The following is a 21785-nucleotide window of genomic DNA, read 5'->3' on the forward strand; positions in this document are numbered from 1 at the left end:
ACACTTAATTTTAAAAATGTAAGCACTGAAATAATTAAAACTTCATTAGACACATAGCATAATTTAGTATATACAAAATACTTTATTTTATTAAAGCTTTATTTCGAAAATGCCCGTGGTACCTTAAGAAAAGCTGGTTTTGAACAGCATCTTACAATACACTAAAATCAGTAAATTCTGAATCAAATAAAGCAATCAAACAAAAGCAGAAGTTTGAAAAAATGTTCCTCAACTGCAAAATGTTTAAAAAACACTGACTAAAACAGGAAAATAAAACATGTTTGCCTGGTGCTCAAATAAAGACAAATTTGGCCTCCTGTAATCCTCCTGAGGATGTTCCAGAGCACAGATAAATCACACATAATTGCAAATATCAACTACAGTTAGTACCTCCAGGGCAGTGCAACTGTTATAAATACATGCCAATTGCCAAGAGCCTAAATTTTGATCACGTGACCAAAAGTGTGAAAAATGGTCATAAATCAGTAACACTGAATGGTCACTAAACAAATGGTTGTGAGTAAAGGATCACTGATGAATCAATAGAATACTTTATTGGCCAAGTGTAACTGGACCCACACAAGGAATTTTTCACAAATCAATAAAGTGTGATTGGACACAAGGTAATTTATTACCTGTAATAAATTACAAGGATCTGACTTTAAAAAAAAAGGGGGGGGGAATGAAGTGGTCTTCTTCTGTGTCCAGATCAAACTTTAAACTACCAGAAAAAAGCCACCTTCTTGGCTTTGTTGTTGGTCAAAAATAGGTTATTATTGGCACATGGTTCTGGCAGTAGCCAACATAGCAGCAAATAGGCTGGGCTCTTTATCTCTCCACATTCACACAGCGTGTTGTATCCACTAAAAGCCTCCAGTTGAGCACGTTGGTTTTACACTTAGGCACTCCAATCCTCAACCTATTCAGGGTCCTCCAAGTTGTATAAGGGAGGTTGGATTCTTCAGCCATATCCTCCTTTAATGTTATTCATTGCTCAATGGTCTCCTTCTTCCATCTTTTAATTTGATTTTGTCTTGCTTACCCTCTAGAATGTTTGTTTTTGCCATAAAGCTTTTCCTAGGTCAGAGTCTGATTGAACTGGTGATTCCACATGATAAATCAATACTTTTAAAACCCTCACTGGTTTGAAATGTCATCTGCACACAATATGTTTTGTTATTTTGAGGAAAAGATTCCAGAATCCTTAGACTTATTTTTTCTTTAAATAGTTGTTTGATTCCTATAGAATTGGATACCTTGTGAAATCCATACTGTCATATAGAATTTTATAAGTACAAATGGTCAATTAATGTCATTGCTGCACAAATGATATAAGCACAATTTAGCAATAGGTTTAAATGTATCCTGAAGAAACAACTTACCTTTTTGGCGTTTCATCTGGGGGATGTTGCTGATAGTGGTTGCTTGAACTATTTCCACCATAATCTGATACCTGAATACAAAAAGAAGAAAAGGCCAAGTTTTTGACATAATCTTCTGTAAACCTAGTACTACATTTTCCAGAGATAATGAAAACTAGGACTTTTCAGGGAATAATACTGAGATGTTGGTTTTATGCAATATCAATTTTGTGTGTTTGTGTGTGTGCATCACTCATGCCAATATTGTATTTTGATAAGTTTTAAAACACATTATAATATGCAGTTTCTCTTTGTAAGCTGGACCTAAGTAAGTTGCATAAAACTCAATTAGAGTAATAGTTTATAATATTCAGATTTCCACTTAAATTCAGGTTCCTTCAAGCCAGTTGGATCTATTCTATGGCTGCCACCCTATCTACCATCTGGCTCAAATGGCTGGGAGAAATATTGCAGCTCTAAGTAGGAAAGGCTTGTATAACTTCCAAAATTCAAGCTGAAAGTGCCCCACAGCACTGCAAATGCAGGCTTAAGACAATGCCCTTCCATCAATACTCTCATTAGTGCCAACTTCAAATCTAACACATCTCACCAATTTATCAATTCACCAATGCATCCAGTTTTGGTCACCACATTATAAAAAAGATGTTGAGACTCTAGAAAAAGTAGGAGGAAAGTAACCAGGATGATTAGGGGACTGGAGACTAAAACATGAAGAACGGTTACATGAACTGGGGATGGCTAGTCTAGTGATGAGAAGGACCAGGGGAAACATGATAGCAGTGTTCCAATATTTGAGGGGCTGCCACAGAGAGGAGGGGGTCAAGCTGTTTTCCAAAGCACCTGAAGGCCAGAGAAGGAATAATGGATAGAAACTGACCAAGAAGAGATTCAACCTAGAAATGAGGAGGAACTTTCTGAAAGGGAGAACAATCAACCAATGGAACAGCTTGCCTTCAGAAGTTGTGGGACCTTCATCACTTGAGACTTTCAAGAAAAGACTGGACTGTCATTTGTCAGAAATGGTATAGGGTCTCCTGCTTGAGTGGCGGGGGGGGGGTTGGACTAGATTACCTATAAGATCCCTTCCAACTCTGTTAATCTGTTAAATCTACATCCAATCTTTCCAACACTACTGCCAGCTCTTCCATCAGCCTGCTCCCCATCTTCTCAGAAACATTATAACACCTCAATTTAATAGACGCTGGATGTTCTGCAGGGGATATCTGGACTCAAATTTTATCCACTGCATGTGAAGTTGATAAACGTAAGACTATTAATATAAATGCAAACTCTGTCTATGTAGGAGGGTTTGGTATCACTTAGAATAATCTGAAACACAAGTAGTCCTTGCTTAATGACCAGTCTCTTAGTGATAATTCAAAGACAAAGGCAGACTCAAAAACTACTTACATCCTGGTTCTGGACTTCCAAAAGCTGCACACACATACATCCTGCAGTCACAAGACTGCATTTTGTATGCTTGGCAATCACTTCACCTTTATGCCTGGTTGCAGTGTTTCAAGATCACATATCCACAATTTATAATATATATTTTTTGCTGGTACCCAATTTTTTCAGCCAGTTTCTGGCAAAAGTGCTAAAATAATACATGGATTTGCTTAATGAATGCTGCAAAAAAGTCATAAAATCAGATCCTGTCATATGGATGCTTCTACTTATGACCATAATGTCTTATAAATTTCAGGCTCCATTATGGTCATAAGTTGAGTACAAATAATTGTAATCATTTTTTTTTAAAAAAATTATCAGAACATTGCTAATACGTTTGAAAATTTTATTCTAGGGGGCATAAACAGGTGAACCCACCCTACATTATACATCTGGATTGACAGCTCAACATCTGCCTTGGTTTCTTCTGAGTTAGTTTGCTCAGAAAAAAAGACTATTAAGATATCACCTGTTAATGATCAAAGTCTGATTTTTTTATAGAATAAACTGTAAAACATAACCTGATACAGTATATATACAGTATAGACAGAGGACTCAGAAAGTGGGTGGGGTTCTAGAACCTTGAGAATAGTTTAGAAATTCTGTCAAATTCAGGAGTCTGGTTGGGAAAAATAGAACAGCTGAAATAAGATAGATAATGAAAACTGCCAGTATACAACAAAATTAAATCCCATAACCAGAATTCTGGCATAATTTAGAAATCTATCAAAGCCCTACAAACATTTATCAGTATATTTTAAATATCAATAGAAACAGTGCATAATGCCAGTTTTCATGTTGTTAAACAATGTAACCACAGCTAGTGTTAGTTTATATGAAACAGCTGGCTAATGTGCATGTGTACAATTTTAGATAAAAATAAAATCTGTTCTGGAGTTTATCTTCAGAGATGAGAACTGCCAAGGTTATATTGCTCTTTCCCACAACTGCCATGTGCTTCAAAAAAGTATTCTGGCAAGTTTATCACTGGAAAAGAGAGAAATGAAGGAAAGATGGTAAACCTGCAACAGTCCAGATGTTGCCAAGTTACATACACCAGCAGTTCCAAGCCGAATGATCAATGATCATTCTCATTTCAAGGATGAATAAAACCAAGAGTGCTTTCACCATTAAGTTCTCCCAAGATAACTCTTTATATTGAAAACAAATTGTATTCAAAGAGCAGCTGAACTGCCTGATCAAAGACATACTGTTCAGTTTATTAATTAAATGAAAATTGTTTAAATGGCAACTTTAATACACTATATGAAATAAATGTTGAAGTCCTGAAAATTACAATTGAAATTTGAAAGGGACCTGATCTTAGATATAGAAGATTTTTGGTGTTCAAGTAAACCCCACATTCTCTTTAGTTATAGCAGAAACTACAACATTATCTTCTGTAGCTCAAAAGAGCAATAGGAATGTTCAGCAAGATAAAAATTCTTGGGGCTTGCTGTTCTGTGGTCAGGAAAGCAGAATAAGTTGTTTCAAATTCTTGGATGCAGAGATGATTGCAAACCATATATAGGCAAGCTATCCAGGCCTGGCTATGATAACATCAGGGCCATAAATACTGAAATATTTGACTTGGATACATTTAATCCACCTCTGTTAAAGAAACAGAAGTGGGTTTTTTTTATTATGTTTCCTGGGAGCAAACATTAAGATACCTTAATCGTTTGAGAAACTCAATATCTGAGTTACAGTTAATAAGCTTGATAAACTCTTCGTAAGAAGGAGCATATGTATAAGCTCTCTTGTGATGCTCAATCAGCTGTTCTCTGTATTCCATCTGGACAAGCAACATGTGGTTGATGTAGTTTGGATCACTCAATAGTTCTACCATTGGTTTCAGTACTAAAATTAACAAAAACAAAACAAGAGGTAAATATGCGTTAGGTAGAATCAATCCAACATTTTTAATAAGAAATGTATTTCAATATAGAAAGTTTATTTCTTAAAACATACAAGTCAATTCTACTCAATACTCAGAAACTGCCAGTAGTATTCCATGATGATTGTTCCTAGAAGTGAGAACTGGACTGCAGCCTTAATGGCCTTTATTGAAACAGAAAAAATAGAGTTCACAACACTTTTAAAAATTATTTATTTATTTATTTATTTATTTATTTAATCTAATTTTTATACCGCCCTTCTCCCGAAGGACTCAGGGCGGTGCACAGCCAAGAAATAAAACAAACACATATATAAAATTAAAAGCAATTTAAAAAACATATTAAATAATTTGGCCCCGATATCATTAAAAAAAACTAAAACAACCCATTAAAATTAATGTTTAGGCCAGCTCAGCTTGTTGGAACAATAACGTCTTGAGGGCACGGCAAAAGGTGCGTAGGTCAGGGATCATCCGTATCTCTGGGGGCAATTCATTCCTGTCCCCCCACAGAGAAGGCTCTCCCCCTGGGGGTCGCCAGTTGACATAGTTTGACCGACGACACCCTGAGGAGTCCCTCTCTGTGGGAGCGTACTGGCCGGTGGGAGGCTATTGGTAGCAGAAGGCGATCTCGTAAGTACCCAGGTCCTAAGCCATGGAACGCTCTAAAGATGGTAAGCAACACCTTACCCCGCCCACTCCCAATCTATTGCTGCCTCCTGAGCCCCAGCTGATGGCTAGAGGGAAACAAACCGTTTAAATTCTTGCCGAGGGGCTTCAAAGGGCCGCCCTACAGCTGATCAGTGTTAAAAGAAAACAAATGAGAAGACCGGTGCCTGCAAAAATAGAAAAAAACAGCCCCTTTCAGCTTCAGCATAGGTTAATTACCATAAGTTGATTTGATCAGCCTCTGGACTCTCAGCTGATTTGCTCTCAGCTGTTTTGCAGAAGGCTCTGTTGCTAGCTGCAAAGAGAGGAGCAGATTTTTTTCCCCCTAGCTATGCTGAAAATACGAAACTGAAAGTAAAGCAGGGTCTTTGGTGCAACGTGACAAAATGAGGCAGAGAGAGATTTCTTTTTCTTTTTCCTCACCAAAAAAGGTAGGTGCAAAACTGCAAATAATGGGAAATTTAGGGCAAAAGAGGAGGTTCAAGATTTTAAAACACAAAAGAAAAAAAGCTCTATTTAACTAGAGAGTTGTAATAATTAAGATACTATTAATTGTATATTGTGTTGAAAGCAGAAATGGTTAAGTTGTGGTTTGGAGGAATATACGGGGGAAATTATTTGGTTTATTATTATTGGTAAATATAATTAATTGATTTGTAAGAAATTGGATTGCATGGAAATATTTGGAATATTCATGTTCATATTGATTAATATACAAAAAAGATAGTTATATAACTAATTGATTTATATTAAAATGTTGAATTTGTATTAAACAACTGTATTACATAATTACATAATTAACCAATGTGAGGATGGATATAAAAATAGATGACAATGGGAAGGGGTATAATATAGAATAGAAGGGAAAAATTGAATTTGATTAAGATTAGAGATGAGGATGACCAATCCTCGAACTTACAACTGTCCTCACATTTTACGTTTTTGCCCTATCTTGTTACCATGGTGAAGAGAAGTTGTGAAATGAGTGACATGGTTGTTAAGAATGCTGCAGGGGCATAAATGTGAGGATGGTCATAAGTGTGAGGACCAGTCAAAAGTGCGAGGATCTGTCAGAAATGACTTTTTTCAGCCCTCTGAGTAGTCCCTATACACATAGCCATGGCCACCCGGTCACATGACTAGCTAGCCACGCCCACCCAGTCACATGACCTCCAAGCCACGCCCACAAAATAAGCCACACCCACAGAACCGATAGTAAAAAAAATTAGAACCCACCCCTGGTTGGGGGTTACCACAACATGAGGAACTGTATTAATGGGTCGCGGCATTAGGAAGGTTGAGAACCACTGTTCTAGAGACAGCCGCACATCCAGGAGGACACCCAAGTTGCGAGCCCTTTCTGAGGGGGCCAAAATCTCACTTCCAATAGTCAGCGATGGAACCAGCTAGCTATAATGGGATGCCGGAAACCACAGCCACTCGGTCTTGGAGGGGTTGAGTCTGAGCCTGTTTCTCCCCATCCAGATCCGCATGGCCTCCAGGCACCGGGACATCACGTCAAGGGCATCATTGGGGTAGAGATGTACAGCTAAGTATCATCAGCGTACTGATGGAACTTCACCCCAAAACCACGGATGATCTCACCCAGCGGCTTCACATAAATGTTGAATAGGAGGGGCGAGAGGACCGACCCTTGCGGCACCCCACAAACAAGATGCCTCGAAGTCGACCTCTGCCCCCCTGCCAACACAGACTGCGTACGGTCAGAGAGGAAGGAGGAGAACCACCGCAACATGGTGCCCCCCACTCCTAACTCCTCCAACCGGCACAGCATGATATCATGGTCGATGGTATCAAAAGCCGCTGAAAGGTCTAATAGGACCAGGACAGAGGAACAACCCCTGTTGTTTTATGATCACATATTGTGATTTGAAAATCAATTTACTATAATATTGCTAATCTATTGTTGTAAACATCGTTCTACAACATTGGAAAACTGGCGCTATAAGCTTTAAATCAGTTGATCAGTCAATTAAAGCTTTAGAAGAAAAAATGGCTAAGAACGAATTTCAAATTGGCTAGGCCACCAATTAATATCATCCAGTATTTTACATAATTGCTGAATTTGTACACTAATTTAAACAAGTTAAATAAATAGCAATTTGGATTGAAACTATCAAATAAGCTCGTTTCCACTGATATTTATCTCTCACCTTTTGCTGCAAGTATCTCTGCTAGGACTATATGCAAGCTTAAAGACTGAGCATCCTTTGAGGGCAGAAGACAATAGACGAGAGTCTGAGAGCATGCTTGCAGGAATCTTGCCTCTTCTTCAGAGTTCCTCAAACAAGGGTGCAGTAAAAATGGCCGTGGTTGTTCTTCCAATCTGTAATGAGATAATAACACTGCAATCAGACTTCAATCATCATTATTTAGAACTACCAAGCCAGAGAAAAACATGTGAAAAGCATCCCTTTTGTTGAATTGTGTACTAATACATTTCACAATGGCATATGGAATAATTGTTCATTTCTCCACTACAATACTTTGCCTTTTGCTTATTATTCTAAGGAAGAGATTTATAAACTAGTTCTAGCCCAAACCAGGAAAACACAAAATCTTGTGTTGTTTCAGAATAATGACTATTTCTTATAAAATCCAAATCTGGCCTAAGGTTAGGCTATTCTTTATTTTAAAAAGCCAATTTTAAAATGTGGCTTTTTAAAAAAAGAAATAGCTTATTTTAAAAAGAACAATTAACATAACTTCAGAGGTATCATTATATTGTTTTTAATCCAAAAGAAAAGATGAAGTTTCCAATTTCTTTGTACTACAGTATATTAATTTAGTGCAATTCAGTAATGTCAGTGATATTTATTAAATTTATTCAAAGCTTTTGCTTATGTGCATTTAATTATAGTTAGACATTAAACCTCTATTTTAAATTATTCAGTAACTTAAAACATTGCTACATTCAAAACCTGGCTTGATTATGATACACTGTTGTTTTTTTTTAATGTCTATTAGTTACGCAAGTACCACAGTCCTGTAAATAATTTTATCTTACTGTCTGTGGCTGGTAAGCATTACAGTACCTTTAGAAATATTTGTTTTGTTTTACTTTCAGGCATTCAATGGCTAGCAAATTACAGATATATAGTATCTGCTCACCTTCCAAATACATTTCCAAAAGAGATGTACGCAAATGAAGAAAAAATACAGGAATATTTTTCTTGTCTATGACTTTGTTGGACCAACAACTGTTACAACAAAATCCTATGCTTTGTCATCCCTTAAATATGGTCAAAGGCAAGAAAGGAAAGGAAAAGGGAGGGCAATTTCTCTATGAATTTCTCACATAACCAGCATTCTCCACTATCACAGAGATAAAAGAAAGAAAAGGATAGGAGGTTAAGAGTGGCATCACCAATAGAAATGGACTATGCTGCCTTCCAACCTCTTGGATAAGGTTTAAGAGATGTTTTCACATTCACTAATTATATCTCCCAAATCCCAAGTATAATCAGAGAAGAATCACAGAGAAGATCCACCTACAGAACCAGTAAACATCCAAATTATTTTCAAATAAAATGAACATAAAATTGTCAGTGGGTTTAATTCTATTTTTTACAAGAGAAATAACAATGTTTACATCAAATCTTCCCTATCACACAAAAAAAGATCAAAGTATTGAGATATTCAACAGGTACACTGAAAAAGTTTAGAAAGGATTTGCAAATCATTTAAACAGTAAGAATATATAAAGAATTGATTTAAGTTGAACAGTTCAATCTTTTAAAAACTCACTTTTGCTGTGATTAAAAGTAAAATATAATAAGAAGGCACTAATTTAAAACCAAAATGAAGCATAGTCGAGTAGGGCAGACAAACTATTTTACTTTGATGGGGGAAAAATCAGATTAAACAGAAAAACAGCTCACAAGTTAGAGCATCAATTTCTGTAGAAGATAGTTTCACATAAAAAGATAAAGGTAAAGGTTCCCCTTGCACATATGTGCTAGCCATTCCCGACTTTAGGGGGCGATGCTCATTCTGTTTTAAAGTTGAAGAGCCAGCACTGTCCAAAGAAGTCTCCGTGGTCATGTGGCCGGCATGACTAAATGCCAAAGGGGCACGGAATGCTGTTACCTTCCCACCAAAGGTGGTCCCTATTTTTCTACTTGCATTTTTTATGTGCTTTCAAACTGCTAGATTGGCAGAAGCTGGGGCAAGTAACGGGACCTCACCCTGTTACGCGGCACTAGGGATTCAAACTGCTGAACTGCCGACCTTTTGATTGACAAGCTCAGCATCTTAGCCAATGAGCCACTGAGTCCCTAGTTTCACATAGTCAGCAACAAATTACATTATCTCATTTAAATTTTGATTTATATACTATTGTATATAATTTTCCACTGTGTTATGTCTGGCTTTTATATACTTAGTAATCTGCAAATCCTGAGAAAGTAACATTCCATCAATCTTGGAAGTACCAACATATATTTTCCACAGTTTCATGTTGTTGTTGTTGTTGTTGTTGTTGTTGTTGTTGTTTGCATAATGAGTCAGATGTTTAGATTGGATTTGTCATTTTTGTCCTTCCCAAGGACCTGGGATAGATAGATTTTGTTTGATCATGTTAAAAATATCATTCCAGGATGTAAGTAAACAAGCTATTAATACAAGTAGAGATCCAGATGTTTTGGGATTATACTCAAGCTGTCTATTACTATTCATGCTCTTTGCTTTCTTTTGCCAGAGTTATTCTACTTATACTTGGAGGTCTTAATATTTTTATTATTTTCTCCAGTTCTTTCTCTTTTATTCTGCCACATCCACTATCCAGACTTTTTTGTCTTTCTTACTGAAATTGTTAAGTATGGGGTGTATTGTGGCAGGTGTGTTTGTATTCTGAAACCCCAGGCTTCTTCATTTTCTATTATTTTGTCTATTTTATGATCCTACCAGTTCTTGCTTGCAGGCGATTGTGAGTTGAGAGGAGGTTTTAGGGACAGTGATTCTTTCAAGACTGAATATCCCAGAGTGATTGCAGTATGGTATTTTCAAGAAGTGCCCAGATTATTTAAGTTCTTCCTTTAGATTTTAAGCATGCTTTCAGGAATTTACTAAATTTCTGATTATTTGATAAAATGACAATAAATATTCTAATTGAAGAAGGAACTGCATATTATTTTATTTCTTTTCTCAAAAACAGAAATAACATACATTTCTTATGAGAAAGCTACAATTTATTTTTTTCAGTAGTTTCAAGTACATTTTATTACATTTTAATATAAAATTTATTAAGTAACATTTCTATTTTTATGGACATAATAGATGGATTTAATTTCAGGGTTTTTTTTATAAAAAGCCATCAATCTGCAGAATTACCTATAATATCATTGTGAGATCTATTTAGCAAACATCCAGACCAGTGGTGGGTTACTCCCGGTTCGGCTGAGCCAGTAGTGGTAATGATGTGACGTCACCAAACCGGTTCTCTTTGACTGGGAGCTGGGCCCTCCTGCCCGTGCTTTATTCTTACCTTTATTTTTTGTTTTTTAGCCCAGCTGATAGGTGCGGCAGAATGGATTGCCACACCTCAGCTGGCCAGAAACCTAACGCGCTTGCGCAGAGCGCAAGTACGGTGCGTGAGCGAGCAAAGCGTGTATGCGAAGAGAACCGGTGGTAACACCGGTTTGGAACCCACCACTGATCCAGACCACCAACCAGTAAACTATTTCCAATGTAAATCTGCTTACAAATGACAATTATACAAAAATATATTGCATTGGCTTGTGTTAAAAAGCAACTGAAAATTTTCTACAGTGGTAAGTATGGAAAGACAAAGCAGTAAAGTATTTCACAACTCTGACTCATCTTCACTATGAGTTATTTTCAAAAAACAAATACTGAGTGTCTCTGGGAAGCAAGATGTATACTTGTAATACAGAAAAAAACAAATCAAATTACATTGATTTGTTACTATAGAACTCAAAGATGGTGTACTACTTCTTTTTCACATGACTGTATATTAATAATTGATCCATGAAAACAGAAAGTGTTTTTTCAAGGGAATGAGAGTTTGCTTTATTTTAGCCTTTTATCTGTTTAATTCCATTCTTAAACCAAGATGTGTCAAGTTATCCTGATACTTCTTTACTGTGGTAGATCACGTGTGATCCTAACAGGCATGATTTGAAACTGATAATTTCCACAGCAATAAATGTATGATTTTTCTTGGCTTTTCTATTAGGACACACAACTTCATTGCCTTATCTGCATATCTCTGATACCCTAAGTTTTAAAAATTGCAAAATTAGAAAATGCTTGATTAGGCATTTATGGGTAGATTTAACTTAGGATAACAATTGTTAAGAATGTGCAGTAAAACAGATGCTCAGTTTTTAAGTTTGGTAAGAAATGTAGCCTGGGGAAGAAGACCAATTTCCTACCTATATTTAGAATGTTTTGATAGGCCATAAGATTGCTATTTACATATAAAAATGTCTCACGTTTCCCACATCTGCTATACACATTAAAATGAGTGTACTGGAAAAGCTATTAAAGGAAGGCAAAGAGTAGAGTACAAACAGTACTTCAACCATCTTTTCAATCTAATTCTCAGGTGGATTTGAATTCTCTGCACTTTTTTTTAAGCTGTAAGAATATCAATGGCAATTAAGCAACTTGCATATGATTTCTCAGAAGACCTAAGGATGTTCAAATCATGTAAGTTGTACTGAACATGTAACTAGAATAAACTCATACCTTTAATTACCATCAATACCAGAAAAAATGGGAATGGATTGTGGCATAATTATATTTTAGCTTTCTGGAAACAAAGCAGCATTATGCACATCTTTTTAGTAGAAGTCAGTGTTAAAATTTAATCCACAATTGATATTTCAATTACGGAAGAAAGCTGACTTCATCAGAAGAAAGTAATCTATTTACTTTGTATCACCTTTTAGGCAGAGAAGGCTAGATAAACAATCTCTACAATGCATGAAGAATACACAAGATGCAGTTTTAGAACAGTCTCAATTAACCTTTTTTTTTTACTTAGAACAAATGAATCATGGTTGCAAAGAAGATAATGCTAGCCAGGTTTTTTAAATCAGATAAACTCAATGCAAGATTATCAAAATGTCTAAAAGCATATATCACCATATTAGTTAACACCACTTTCTTTCATAATAGTCTTACTTTTCTGCCTCAACCACCTTACTAAATAGATTAAAGCAAAATAAACCCTGCTGCCAAGTTTGCTATTACTTCAGGACTAAATCATTTTGTATTCTGCTCCGGTAATTTCCCTCCATATTCTTGTACAGTATGTGATGCTGCTTTTTAATCCAATTAATTGGTTTGATTTGTTTTTTACTTCGTACATTTCCTAGAAAACTTTTCATCAAAATATACATACAACAAATTGAAAACAACTATGCATTGAGTTTCAAGATCACTGAAAGTCTTGAACCTAATTTTCATATTCCAATTATTATTAAATCATACTAACTTATGACAACTACTCAATTATTAAGCCATATTAAATAGACATCAGGAGGAGGAGGAGGAGGGAGAGGGGATGGAGTGACAAGGAGGAGAATACCAAGCTTTTTTGTCTAGATTCTGAGCACAGACCCAAAGCTCAGTAAGTCATTCTGGTAAAAATGCAAATGTTATCTTGAGATACAGTAATAGGAGCATGGACGGGGTCCAGACCAAGTAATTGCTCCACACCATTCTGCCCTGATCGGACTCCATCTGCAGGACTGTGTCCAATTCAGGTACCACAATTCCAAAAGGATAATAATAAATTGGAGCAAATTCAGAGGACAGCTACTATGATGAAGGAAAACTAAACATTTTGAGGAATAGTTAAAAAAGCTGGGTATGTTTAGCCTACAAAAAAATTATGCAGGGGACTCATAATAGGAAAATATTTCTATGTATCATACCCAAAATGAAGTACCCTGTATGACTCCCAAAGGGTTTAACCAGTATCAATGGTTTAAAACTACAAGGAAGAAAGTTCAAGGATGCAATCAAAAGGAACATGATTATATTAAATGTATAATTTATACATTTATATGTATAAAAGTATAATTTAATATATAGATAAAATAAGAACTGTCAGTTAGTAGAATGTAGTCATCTTACTACATCCATACAAATACATCTCAGGTTGGGATAATTGCATCTTTTACTACACAGTCTCTTGCCACATAAGATGCGAACCACATGGAAACTCACTTTTCCATAAACTGCTTTAATGAGAAAGTAGACAGTCCCTGGATAGGAAAGAGAGAATATCAGGCACCTTTTTGTAGTAGTAATCCTTTCAACTACTCCAACCAACACATTACTCAGCAGAATCAAAAAGGACAAAATTACAACAGAATATGTCACTGCAGAAGTTCATATATAAATGACTCTGGGAACGATATCTTTAATCAATGCCTGAAACTGCCTTAATGCATACGTCCTCAGCCTGTGCCATATAGTTGTATTGGACTTCAAATCTTATAACCCTAGTTAATATGATTATTGGTTGAAAAATGTGAGCATTAATGGCAAAAGTTAATATTGGTTCAGCTCATTTGCCTAGCTTTAATAAAAAGCAAAAAACTGAGTTATCAAGCAGAAGAAGTATTTTTGGAAAAATAATTAAGCACAGAGATGTCATATGTTCTTGAAATTTATAAAATTCTATAAACAAGCCCAATCACATCTCTGGCCTTAGTGAAATCCAGGATTTGAATCCTGGTAATAGAAAATTAGATATTTTACACAAGATCATTTCAGCACATCATCCCAAGCAGCTTCAAGAGCAGGCATTTACAGCAGACTGTAAGGAGAATATGTCTCTCTGGGACGATGCTGAGCTTGAGCAGACCAGCTGTAACTCAGCAGCACAATACTGAGACAAAATGCCCACTAGTTTGGTCCTGGCTTGCAGCACTCTTGCCAAGGAGACATGTCACCACTGATGCCTCCATAAGTGCTACCTCAAAGTTGCTTTTGTCATCTCAGTTCAGACATAAGCAGAAAAAAAGTAACCATAACTAAAAGCACAATATAGAAAAGATACATATATGTGTTCATGGGATGCATTATTACCTGGCATTGGCTGCTTTGAGATCACAGAAATGGTTGAGCACAGCTTTCACTACATCATTGCAAATGACTTTAACTACATCAATGTGACTGAGCCTGTGCCGCAGCTGCTTGGCAGCTTCCCAGAAGTCTTCAGACAGTAGATGATACAGCTGTCCTTCATCTCTGCTGAGGTTTCCATACCAAGATAAAATATAATCTCGGTAGATGTAGTCAAACACTGCAAGAAAGAAAAAAACATCAGGATGAATTCATATTTAATACCTCCCTGCCTCTGCCAAGTGAGGCAGGAACTACATCTGAAAACTTCCTTTTTAACGTTTACGTTTTCTTCCTAATAAGAATGGCAATCTTACAACACAAGAAATGCAATCCAAGAAAAAAATATTGGAGATCAACACAGAAAGCCCATAAGTAGATTTGTTCAGCCAGATATCTGAACAGAAAGTCCAAGGAACTTATCCCATGTTTTAAAAAAACAACAAAAAACTGTTGGAACAAAGTAGATCTGTCGAAAGTACAGCATCATAAGCAAAACCAAATTTTGTCCTGGGAAAAAATTATCAAAAATGATCAGTGCCTACCTTCAGTCTGACAAGTTTATTTCTCAATTTGGCAACCAATGTCTACATTGCATGTATATACAAGTTTTGCATACATATTTAACATAAGGCTTGGACAATATCTGTTTCTGTAATAGTTGACTTCATGTAACATTCTATCTTTACTTCATCTATTACACTATGAATTGATTTTGGTTGTCAAATTTACAACCATTTATTGAATTGATTCAAATAATGTATAACCATGCTTTTCCATCTATTGTAATTCCTTATCTCTATAATTCCCTAGGAACCAAGGTCTTCTACTCTGGTTACTCTTACCTCCCATCATATCCGAATGCCTCAAAATTGGTTTTATAAGGACTGGCTCCACCAATAGCAAAGTCCTATTTTTTGCTATTTCCTCTTTTTCTATTCCTATTTTTGGCTTTTTCCTCTTTAGGGGTTTAATATTCATGAAGGTTATAAATGAACAATATCAAATATTCATGAACTCTTCTAAATGATCAATGACAAATCAATATATTTAACATTTTTAAATAGTAACACACCAGCAATGATTATTCTCATAGAGCAAGGGTATCAAACTCACGGCAACACATTGTTGTCATGTGACGTATCACAACTTTCCCCCCCTACGCTAAAACGGGGGTGAAGGTGGTTAGTGTGTGATGCATCCGGCCAGCAGGCCGCAAGTTTGACACCCCTGTTATAGAGAAAAATCTACTGTATGTTGTTGCTGGTCCTGTTTTTTTCTGAATAAATTGCTTCCTCAAAATCTTTCATTTTACTCATGAGTTTCATCCCACCAAGGATAGGTAATGCCTCTAACATCAAATTTGCCTTTCTAAATTAAAACTTCCTTTTGATTCCTTATATCTGTATAAGGACACTGGAATCTATTGGTCATATAATCTGATTTATTCTTTTCTGTATTTACATGATCTGTTTTTTCTTTCACAACCTTAAGATCAGGGATCATTGAAACTGACAGTAAGGATATCACAAAAAAAGGGGTTTTAAAAAAAATTCCAATCAATCCTGCAAATAGATTACTTCATGACAAGAAGATGACAGGTTTAAGAAAGGACTGGATAAATTCAAAGATGACAATCTATCAAGGTTGTTAGTCTTAAAATTCAATGTAATTTCTACCTGGGGCTGCATATTTCCAATCATTGCAGGGGAATAATCATGGGACAGAGGATATATTTCTAATTCCTCCCTGTAATCACTCCAGAAACATCCAATTAGCTACTGCGAGAAAACAAATGCCAGACTACAATGGGTCTTGGCACAATCCAATCTCATTTGGTCACAGGAACTGACTCCAGCGGTATTGAATTATCAGCTTTGTCAATTTGAATTTTATAATAGAAGCCAGCACAATAGAATAAGAAAACACACTAAAAACTATTCTGATAACAGCTGCCCGTGTCTTCAGCTGCCAGATACTTAAATGGTACTGTCCAGAAAATGGTCTAGTTAGTACCTCCCAAATTTGGCACAAAAGAGGAACTTTGCTGATAATGTAAGATTGGGACACCAACAATGGAGAATATGCAGCGATGGCAAGACTGAAAGCATACAGTGTATCTATAGTAGAAGTCCAACCAAATTTGAGTAAGAAAGACTCGCATATATACTACATATTATACAGGACAAATTTAGACACTTGGAGTATGATTTCTTGGAAAAACTAATGAGACCAATCAAAAATATTAGATGAAAAAGACTTAAATAAGTACTAGCCATAATATATAATGTTCAAAGTATGAATACAGAGATTCTGCTCAGCAATTAGAGAAACAAATGAATAGAAAAATTGCTCAAATTATTTTAATCATCTTTTGTATTTTATCCTTGTGCTCTTCAGCTGTTACTATGTAATGCAAATCTGTTGATTTTCATTATTCTAATAAAAGTATCTTTTTTTAAAAAGTGCAGTCTAGTAGTCAGACAGCTAATTCACTAGAGTTCTTGATCATTTAATCAACAGAGCTGATAGGATTTATCTATTTTGTTAATTATGATAGCAATCTGAGGCCATTGGATGAAAGACTGGAAGCTTTAAATCTCTTCTCCCAAAAGCTCTCTGAGTAAATACACCCTGGTCCTATGGACCTGCACTACTAAAAATTTCTTGTATTTAATTCTGCCTCTCTCATCTTCCTGGTGTCTCATGATGTAATCCTGGAATGTGTGAGAGATAGGGTATTTACTGGCCAGAAGGGGAAAAAAAAGACACTGATACCAATAAAAATGCTATGGGGCTCCTGCTGGCATTGTGGCATTGAGGCTTGAGACAGGATTGTGTATATTCACTCTCTACGAAGCAACTGTTAATCTTGTGAATAGCAATGGCATAAAAAGCTAAAGTCTAAAGAATGCTGAAGAGAACTTTGGTGTAGAGGTTAAGCACCAGCATAGAAACTGGGAGACTGAGTTCTAGTCCTGTCTTACGCACAAAGCCAGATGGGTGACCTTGGGACAGTCACTCTCTCTCAAGCCTATGAAGGAGGAACTAACAAACCGCTTCTGAAATTTTGCCAAGAATACTACAGGGACTTCAGAGTAGTGGTTAAAGTTGAAGGCACTGGAAAAAAAAGAATGCTGAAAAGGCAGTATATATTATTGTTTACATATGTCAAACATGGACTCTCCTATTCCAGAGCTGCCAAAATCATCTTTTTCCCCCTAATTGAAGGAGCTGGGATCCTTCTAAGGATCATTTTGATGTTGGCAAAGCAAGCAAGTGCAATACATACTCAATCCTGGATACTTTTTCCCCCCTAACCTGTAGAAAAAAAATAAATTTTCCAATTGGTAGAATTATAATATACATTTTAAGTATACTTGAGGGACCTTTGTATATTCAATTTATGCCAAATCGTATTTACCAGCCTAAGACAGATTTGGCAGAAACCAGGTAGCAAAATCTCAGTTGCTTCATTATTTCAATATGCAAATGACATAAATTGATGCAAATGATGCAATTGCATCTTTTACATAATGTTATTATGCAAATTTGGAATAGAAATTGAGACTTGAGTCTATGATATTGAAATCTGGTAAATAGAGGTTTTAACTATTTATGATGGAAATAAAAGATGTTGAAATACATGTGATTCATGGTGAATGGTCCAAATTTGAGCAAGGAGTATGAGATATATCAAAAGGATCTTAGAAGACTCCTACCTTCTTTCAGAGCTTTGTCCATGTTATGAGAAATTACCACTCTCCTTGACTGGACTGGTTCTTGTACATTTCCAGATATGAGGTTCTAAAAGCCAGAAAAAATGGTTGAATATTGCATGGAACAAGAATTGACTAATGCATCCAACACAAACTGTGCTAAGTAATAATGTACAAATTATAAGTACAACTTATCCTAATTAAATCAGGATAAGGAATTTCCTTATAAATAAATAAAGGAATTTCCTTCCAAGCTAATGTTTAGGCAACTTTACCATATCTGAATACTGCTTTTTAAAAACTCATTCAGTATATTATGTGAACAATAAAAAAAAATCAGTTATTTATATCCAACCTTTTGTATCTCTCCTTCCTAAAGTGTCTATATGAAATATAAATTGGCAATTTATTGGTAAATAGAATGTGGCAATATACAGTACTTTTAAAACAATGTTTGAAAATAAAGTATACTCCTATATACATAACCTAAAAAGGCAAATATCAGTATTTTATAACTGAAAGACATAGGACACATGATACATAGGTTCTCTCTATTTTTACTTATTACTGTAACATCTATAACGTACTAAATATCTATGGGGCCACCATCCCAAAATATGTGCTGCTGAGTGCTCCTGAGCCTCATCACTACTTTCTCCAGCACTATCACTGCTTCACTGGCCACAGAACAGCTGATTAAGTGAGCCAGGCATTCTTTTGCAGCTAAGGAGGAAGATTTTTTTATTTATCAGTGTGGTCCTTTCCTCTCTACACATTGCTCAAGCCTGCAGATAAATGATTTAGAAGACTAGTTTATTTTCAAAGTGCTCATGAACGTTTTAAATGTTTTCCCAAGGATACACACAAAAATCTTGATAAGATAAAGGTAGACAATTACATAAAAATAGGCAGGATGTTTTATGAAAAATGTGAATCTAAAGGAACATTAAACTTATTGGTAAAGAAGGCAGCCAAAGCAACAATTATAAAGGGGCACTCAAAAAGTGAGAACTTTGCAAAACTATGATTTTTTTTTAGCTGAGCTGCATTATCAGAACTGAAGCTGTCAGTCCAAGGTTAGAAATCTACAGGCAATCAATTGCCCCTCTATCGTATCTGAATGGTTTCTATAGACTAAGAACAAGAAACCTTCATTCTTGAAATCTAGAAGGTAAAAGGGATGTTGGGTCATTATCCAAAGATAACAGTTATCAGCAAACTAAGTCTCACTTATGAAAGTGTTTGCATTACTAAGACCCAATTAGTTATGTAAATATACAAATCAATAAAAGAATTGTTCAGTATAATGATTAATCTTTCACACAAAAACAGAACTATTGTTAAAGACTTGAGACTTCTGGCTAGCAACCACAATATGTTGCAGGTTTGTAGCTCCTGTGGACTTACGTGCAATATTGTTCCACAAGGAGCAGCAGAAATACATTACAAGGATGTTCAAAATGTTGATTTCCAATGAGGCTGTATTAGTAGTAATGTATTTTTAATTTTGAGAATAACAGCACTCACTTTTAGAAGACATCACATCCAAGACATTACATTCATAATAGATATGGTCATTTATTTGAATCTAATTATGGTTAACACATCTGATATCATAAAAATTATCCATTGAAGGTGCAAAAACAACGAACCAATATACAAGGAAGTCATACTGACAATTATCCGTAGCAAATTATATTCTATATCGGTGATGGATAACCTTTTCCAGACCGAGTGTCCAAAGCGTGCATCAACTCTCTGACCCCCCAAAATGCAATGCGCCTGCAGGCCCCCACAAGCGTGCATGCATGGCAGAGACCCAAAGACCAGCTGGGCAGCGGGAGGTGCGCACGCATTTGTGCCAGAGCTGAGCTGGGGCAACAGCTCGCATCCCACAGAGAGGGCGCTTTGTGCCACCTCTGGCACGCGTGCCATAGGTTTGCCATCACTGTTCTATATCATAATATATATATGGCACACATGTAGATATTATTGATACTCATCTAATTAATGTACATTAATTAGTTAGAAATATGTAAGATAATAAATGTGTGCATATATACAACACACACAAAAGTTGCTTTTCAAATTCAGATTCTAATTGATATAGAATCAGATTCATGAACAAGTTTCTATCTTTTGAGTTTTATATTGGCAGTTTTTCTTCAAATATAATTTCAATATAAATTGTACAAAATTTTGGCACTCAACAAAACCATGTTAATTCTGGAGTACATATAATCAAAATCATAAAAAAAGATTACACATCAAGGGGCATAAAAGAAGTAGCAGCATTTAACTGATAAAGGTTTAACTAAATAGATTTGTACCTGGCTAGTACTTGGATTGGAGACTTTTAGAGAGTCCTTGAGCTCTGGGCTTTCCCAAAGCTGAAAAATATTCTAGAAAAAGGCAATGTAAAAACCATTTCCAAAGTTATCCATTAAGTTACTAAGAATCAACTTTAATTTGAGGAAAATTTAATCTCAAAATAGTATACATGGACTCTGTCTATGGAGATTCTCAGTCATCCAGGTCATGATTGTCCCAAAGGTGCTTTTTCAAGAAGCAACTGGACTTTGTTTTTCTTTGAAGACGTTTCACTTCTCCTCCAAGAACCTTCTTCAGCTCTGACTGGATGGTGGGGAATGGAAGGATTTATATTCCTTGCAGACAGCTGGTCATTTGCATTACTTTAGATAGTCGTTGAGACCACTTGGAGATTTATCTGTGTCCTCAGGGTCACCTGAGTAACGCAAATGGGTGTGGAGCCTTCTTGGAACTGTTTTAAGGACTATGTTGTTTATTTTATTTTTATTTTATTGAATTTCTATACCGCCCTACTCCCGAAGGACTCAGGGCGGTGCACAGCCATGAAATAAAACACATAGATATACAAAATTTAAAATCGAATAAAATGAATTAAATAAATTTGGCTGAATTAGTACCCATAATTTAAGATACCCATATTTTAAAATACATTAAAAAATTTAAAATAAAGATTGGAGATGTTGTAGATTGGAGATAGATGATGTCATATCCCTCTCCTTCTATTGAGAGAGGGCTGTTCAATTTTGACCTAGATAGCCTCTTTGAGGTCAGTGGTACTCTGTCTAAAATGTGGACTTCGCTGTCTTCAAATCTTTCTCTTCGTATTATCCCCACAACAACTACTTTGCTAGCTGTTGGAAATAGTGAGAAAACTAGCCAGGATCAGCCAGCTAACTCAATGGCTAAAAGAGAACTGAATCTAGGTTTGCTTGATCAAAATCCAACACTTTAATGCCATAGCCCAGTGGCTCTTTTTTCAATAATAGTGATAAACATTTTCAAGCAATCCATTTATACCATAGTATCCTGTAAGTCCAAAACAAGTTGACTTTACTACATAAACATTATTCTCAAATTAATTTTACTTGCATTTTAGAACTAGAAGGATCCAAATTCTAAACCTATTTCTAATTAATATAAACGTAATATACAAATTACGTTTGTTTCAATATAGAACGGTTGATTCAATAGATTTAGAATTTGGGATGCCCTTGT

The 21785-nt window shown here is 35.8% G+C and overlaps 1 protein-coding gene across 2 annotated transcripts in view; it reads right to left on the reverse strand.

Moving 5' to 3' along the window:
- SNX25 (sorting nexin 25) overlaps positions 1-21785 on the reverse strand; it is a 60066-nt gene that overhangs the window by 35739 nt on the left and 2542 nt on the right. For both annotated transcript variants that reach the window (XM_034442903.3, XM_034442902.3), the window contains exons 2-6: positions 18243-18327; positions 14485-14701; positions 7572-7744; positions 4505-4691; positions 1383-1453 (exon numbers count right to left, since the gene is read on the reverse strand). In XM_034442903.3, coding sequence (XP_034298794.1) covers positions 1383-1453; positions 4505-4691; positions 7572-7744; positions 14485-14701; positions 18243-18327 — 733 coding nt within the window. The remainder of the gene's footprint in view (positions 1-1382; positions 1454-4504; positions 4692-7571; positions 7745-14484; positions 14702-18242; positions 18328-21785) is intronic.

Source organism: Pantherophis guttatus, chromosome 8 (assembly GCF_059756535.1).
Source record: "Pantherophis guttatus breed Tessera chromosome 8, ASM5975653v1, whole genome shotgun sequence".
NCBI classification, from domain to species: Eukaryota; Metazoa; Chordata; class Lepidosauria; order Squamata; family Colubridae; genus Pantherophis; species Pantherophis guttatus.